Source organism: Notothenia rossii (genome assembly GCF_949606895.1).
Source record: "Notothenia rossii genome assembly, chromosome: 5".
Taxonomy (NCBI): domain Eukaryota; kingdom Metazoa; phylum Chordata; class Actinopteri; order Perciformes; family Nototheniidae; genus Notothenia; species Notothenia rossii.
The window spans coordinates 81620698-81626697 of NC_136903.1; the positions used below are offsets into that span (position 1 = coordinate 81620698).

At 38.1% G+C, this 6000-nt stretch overlaps 1 protein-coding gene across 1 annotated transcript; it reads right to left on the minus strand.

Annotated features, from left to right (window-relative positions):
• Positions 1–1450: 1450 nt before the first annotated feature.
• Positions 1451–4408, minus strand: cd8a (CD8a molecule). Its single transcript, XM_079682614.1, has 6 exons — positions 3858–4408; positions 3382–3708; positions 3170–3271; positions 2971–3078; positions 2768–2807; positions 1451–2236 (listed from the first exon to the last, which is right to left on the minus strand). Exons 1-6 carry the CDS (start codon positions 3898–3900, stop codon positions 2185–2187), a joined length of 672 nt encoding a protein of 223 aa, XP_079538740.1. The 5' UTR covers positions 3901–4408; the 3' UTR covers positions 1451–2184.
• Between the last annotated feature and the right edge of the window lie 1592 nt (positions 4409–6000).

Below are 6000 nucleotides of genomic sequence, written 5' to 3' on the forward strand. Positions count from 1 at the left end.
ATTTTTTTTACGGGGACTGAAAAGGGGGTGAAAAGGTTCTCATGAACTAATTTCTAGTTCCGGATTTTTTTGGTGTGAACGCACATTTTCGGAACTATACTGGAAAAAGTACTCCGGTGTGAAAGCAACTATTGTCCCTACCTTAACTACCTTAAGCTTTAAAACAGAACTCTGTGGGTTTGTTGATTTGAATATCTACTGTGATATGCATTATAGCCTATATCATTTTTTACAGCTTGTAGTAATTTTACTATTAGTCTAATGTTTACCAATGTTGTTTTAAAGGACACACACACACACACACACACACACACACACACACACACACACACACACACACACACACACACACACACACACACACCGTCTCAGAATATGACAGTAGACAATCGAGCACTGTTAAATGGTGTAAAGTTCACTGTGTATAAACCACATGCACTTCCTGTGTCTCTGCAGAAGTCTATGGATGATAAGACAGCGTTGGACCTGCTGTCCAGTGACTTCTCTGCTGCTGCCTCTCTACCTGTAGCACCTGTTGCTTCAGACGCTGCCACAAAAAAGCTGGAACCTCCTGTGCTTGACTCAGAGCCCCTGAAGGTAGCACGGGAAATACACTGTTATTTATAATATTTACATTTATAGTTCCTCCTTCTATCGAAATCTTAATGTTTGCTATTAAAGTGCAATGTGGTGTTCTGTCATATTTCAGTACTATGCTCTATTAAAGACAACACTGTATCATTGTTAAAGGCTTTTAAAATGTAAATTCCAAAATCAATATACGGCACCCTTGTTTTAATTTTTTCATGTCAAAGGTTTTGTGTGGGTGTGAGTCAAAAGATGTGAGATGTATTTTAGATGAGGGAATGCTAATACAAAAAATATAAAAACGGTGTTGTATGTAGAGTCTGGTGTGTGTGTGTGTGTGTGTGTGTGTGTGTGTGTGTGTGTGTGTGTGTGTGTGTGTGTGTGTGTGTGTGTGTGTGTGTGTGTGTGGTTGTGTGTGTGTGTGTGTGTGTGTGTGTGTGTGTGTGTGTGTGTGTGTGTGTGTGTGTGTGTGTGTGTGTGTGTGTGTGTGTGTGTGTGTGTGTGTGTGTGTGTGCGTGTGTGTGTGTGTGTGTGTGTGTGTGTGTGTCGAAAGAGAGAAACAGAAACTAACATGAACCGCTTTAATATGTGAAAAAATACAACGGGACATTTATACGCACTGAACGGGAACCGAATCTCTTATAGAACGATCGTTCTTAATGTTTCTTTGCTCCTGACTTTGTGGGTTTTCACTCTGCATGCAGACTTAGCAGCCCACTTCCTTTTGACTCTGAGGGGCTCACAGAGTGTTTCCTCAAAATTCATGTAAACTTCATATTTCTGCGCCAAGACCAAGATGATAAATTGGTATGCAAATGGGTGAGTTTGATGTGAAAAAATACCTAAAATAATAAACAATATGTTGTTTTTGATTTGAGTGACAATATATTTTATTTGAATTTCAAGTTACAACAAATCTAAAAAGTAGGATAATTCACAAAAACTGTACATCCAATTAAAAACATTTAAATGAGTAAGTGTTACTATCTGGGTCTGATAACTCTGAACCCAACAACATACCTATTACAAAACATTTTACTAAATAAAGATAAGACTCTAAAATGTTCAATAGAAAATTTTGTTTATATCTTTAGTTATATATATTTTTATTTTATAAGTAAAGGAAGGTGCCGTTCTACTTTTTAAAAAAGATCATGAGGGTACAGTACAAGTCAACAGTTTCCCGATTAAATTGTCACATGGCTATATACAAAAGCTACATTAATTCTATAAAAAATATCATAATCTTTAATATAAACATATCTAGGCTTAATTATAAAATTCTCAGGACTTCAGTGTGTTTTTATGATAAATCTTCGGATGAATAGACATTTAATTTCAAGTTATTCCAATTAGAGTTCCATCTAAATGTGAAAGCAGTGCATTATTGTCGTTATCAATGCAGGTAAAACTTTGACGATGAAGTATTTGAAGTATTTATAAACTGAGCGTTTTCTTTATTAACTATCAAAAATAATGGAAATGTTTGAGCAGAAAAACAGTGACCATGAATGTGATTAAGCTGAAATAAGACAGTAAAACAACACTATAAGAAAATGCTGTTGGATGAAATGAAAATAATTGTCACCATTTGGTTCAAACATGACTGTTGGTCATGATCAGTTGTTTTCCAGGAGCCATCACCGGTCTGTGTGGGATAAACAAGGTATTTACATATTTAATAATAACACAAATAATAACTTAATACTAATGCAGTTACTTTGGTTTGAATAAATTCAATTGAAAAGGATTGCAGGGCCGTAGATACATTTAAAAACACAGAGGTTATGCCCTCGTTTCGAAACGTGACACTGCCTTTAAAAAAAATAAGAATTCTGTTTTCTCCAAAAAATAATCATGGGATTAGTAAACGGTATTTATTAACACTATTTTAGGGGTGTAACAGCTTCTTACAGTGTCCCGGAAAAAAATCTGTTAAGAATTATTACTTATTACGGGAAAATGGAGACGAAGTTCATTTCAAGAGAAGTTTCATTGAAAGAACATTTCAGATTAATTTAAAATATGCTAAATATAATATTAAACAGCCAAATAAATACAGAAATATATATACTTTTTAAACCAACACATACAACACTTTCGTTTTGGTGTCAGGGTTGGGGTGGCTTTAGTATTTCTAATTGGAAAGACAATATTGGATAAATAGAAAACGACTTACTTTCTTTTGTAATGGTGTGGGCATCTCCGTGTCCTTACGTCTACATGACATCAAGAATTGCCAGACATTTTACAAATCTTTATAAACATCAAAATCAAGAAAAGCAGAAAACAAATCTTGGGGAACATTTGCAGAATTTCATAATTTTTATCAAAGCATTTTCAGGGTTTTTATCATGGGTTTTAGATATGAGATGAACTTACGGTTGCAGTACACGGCGGTGATGATGAGGAGTAGAAGAAGAAGGCCACAGCCGCCAGCCAGTGGGCCCAGAATGATTAGAGAGCAAAACATCTCAGGACTGCTTTCCCCTGCAATCCATTTGCCACCAGCATCAAACACAGTGAAGAAAATAAATGCTCAGAGAAACAGAGGTATGAAACTGAGGTATGGAAAATGTACCTGGCTTGTTAACAACGCTCTCACAAACACACGGCGAGGCAGTCGTGCATTTTGTTTGCTCAGTGGCCTGCGAGGTTACTTCTACTGTGACTTCAACTTTTTCTAAAGGGAGAGGAGAGATGTGTGAAGGAGATGACAGAAGTGATGGAAGGTGATACTGAAAAGAAGCCATTATATCACCATTAGCCCAAAAGCAAGAGAGAACACCTCACCTAGGAACAGTCGTGTTGGGTTGCCGAATATCAGTTCATTGCCTTTGAGCGACGCACAGCTGTAAACGCCGCTGTCCCGAATTTGGTTGAAAGACTTTAGTGTTAAAGAAATTGGCCGAACCGTGGAGGGCTTGAATAATTTGGAAATGGAGTTTCCAGCGGACTTTGGCATGCCGTTATTGGTGAAAGATGCAATGAACTCCATGCCAGCTGTGTCCAGATGTCGAAACCAGATGACCATGTTTCCCATATCAGGAGGTTCACAATTTATTTGAATCGGCTTTCCTTCCTTCACTGCTCTGTCTATGACAGCTCCTGAAGTCATTTCTGGAAAATATGAAACAAAGGGAGCAGTTATCAGCCAACTGTGTGTTTTCAAGACCCCAAAAGCGAAAGATGATAAGAAACAGGCTAAAGAACACCTTAAAGCTGCCAAAAGTTAATGAAAATAATTTAAATATTCAGGTTGAACCTACCATGACAAATCATCAGAATCACCAGAATCAACTTTTGGTCCATTTTTTTTATGTCGCAGACAACAATAGCACGTCTTTGTGGTGTTTGTTGGAGCCTGTTGTGAGATAATTCAGCGAGATATCAAACCACGCCCCAGCTGTAACCTTCTTCTCGGCTCTGTCAAATGGGATCATTGCAGCAGAGAGGTGCAGAGCCCTCTGCACGGTCGTGGTCTGCAGGATGTTTTGATGTGCAGCCCACCGATCTGCTCACTGCTGTGAACAGCAACTTGATGCCGACACACAAACTCAACACAACACACTATGTAGGCTGGGAAGAAAGCGTTACAAGAATTTATGTAGCATCCCACTTTTTCATATTCACTACTGAGTCATGAATCAAATGGTGATTTTCAAGAGGTATCCATTTAATCCTTTTACACAATTTAGGCAAAGATATTTAATGCTGAAGTGTCCTTGTGCGTTAGGAGTTTCACCTCCTGTTTTTGATCAGAAATGGGGAAGCTGCGAAAGGATTGATAATGCTTGGTTCCTAAAATAACCAATTTGTTGAACGCCCTCTGGAAATGTCTTCTCGCAATCACATATGTAATAGAGCTGAACGGATTGAAAAGACAATTATAGGGACATCACTGTGTCAGAGGGATCTAAAAATACCACAAGGTACACAAATCTTAATATTGAACGAGAAAAGTGCACTCAGAAGAGGTCAGATCTCCGTCTATCTTGTCTATCATGGCTCCCTTACGGTCAAGATGGTGGCAAAACTAACGAAAACAGGAAACATGGCCCATTGCAGAAAAGGCCTTACCTAATGAAGCAGCAGTAGTTGATCATGTGTGGTCCCTATACCGGCTGGTTAAAAGGAGTGAGGCTTTGGCATTCATTGAGTGCATAAAAGATAATAAAAATGATCACAAAAAAAATTATGCTAGTAGCTTCATGTGAGATTAGCGGTGGACGCACACACATGATGTAACACGCAATCCACCCCAGACAAGTACAAGTGTAAGACATAATATAGAATAGAAAAGTATTAGATAAAGACTGCACTATATCTCAAACAATATGTGCTGTAGTCTTATTCTTACTGCAGAAAAACGTGTGATTGTGCGTGATTTGGTTTCAAAAGCCAGTGAGGCAAATGGTTTTACACCTGAGTGCCTTTTCGGGGTGTCTCTCTTTAACTTTTTGTTTGTGAAGAATCCACACAATGCTTTCATGAGTTGTTAACATATACATTTATGGATAGTGGATAATTAATTTCACTTTTAACCTTTATTCATGTGGGACCATATTGTCAGTTATAGTGCTCAACGTATTTGTCTTACAGGATGTATTTGATCAACTTTCTTTATAGTAGGAGTAGTTTTGCTGATTAAAATCCCTCCAACAGGCAATATTTTGAAAAGAAAACTGAAATTGTAGCATCACCTGGAATGATTTCACAATAACAAAGTATGGAAATATAGGCTAGATTAAAAAAGTTGCATCCGTGTAGAAGGGCAACACCCGACCCCCAATGCAACTCTGCGTTAACATGCATCCCTGCGACATTGAGGTGATCATCATCACAGCTAGGTGGCAGCAGAATCAGGATTAAAAGCTCTTTTTTGATTAAACAGTAAATCATTGTCTCATGATTCACAACACTGCTGCGGACCGCAGCCCCTGCTGTAAACTCGAGGTGTGACATTTTCTTTTCTAACAAAAGATGCTGCTAAGATGCATTATGGACCGAGCAGGGTCAAGTTTTTCCGTGGCTTCACTTATACCTGCGTCAAAAGTCAGAATAACTCATGATTAGCTGCTTCATTTTTACAAGGGTGAAATGTTAAAGGGTTGTAGAATCTCTTTAACAGTTAACTTCACCTGATGCAACTGTGTTTTACGATCTACTGCTCTGTGGCCTGTGTGAAGCTGTATTGAACTTGTAAGTGAAATCGTAGCACAACCAATTGGGATGCAAATATGGGAAAACTATGTATACTAACAACAAAGGACATAGCTTGTAGGCCTACCTATAGCAACAATTAATCATAATGTCACCTGTCATTTCTTGTGAAAGCTTGTCTCACAGTTGTTGGAAAGTGAAACTCCCTTCACATGAACTGAGAGTGCTTCAGCGACTATGGCGCAACCC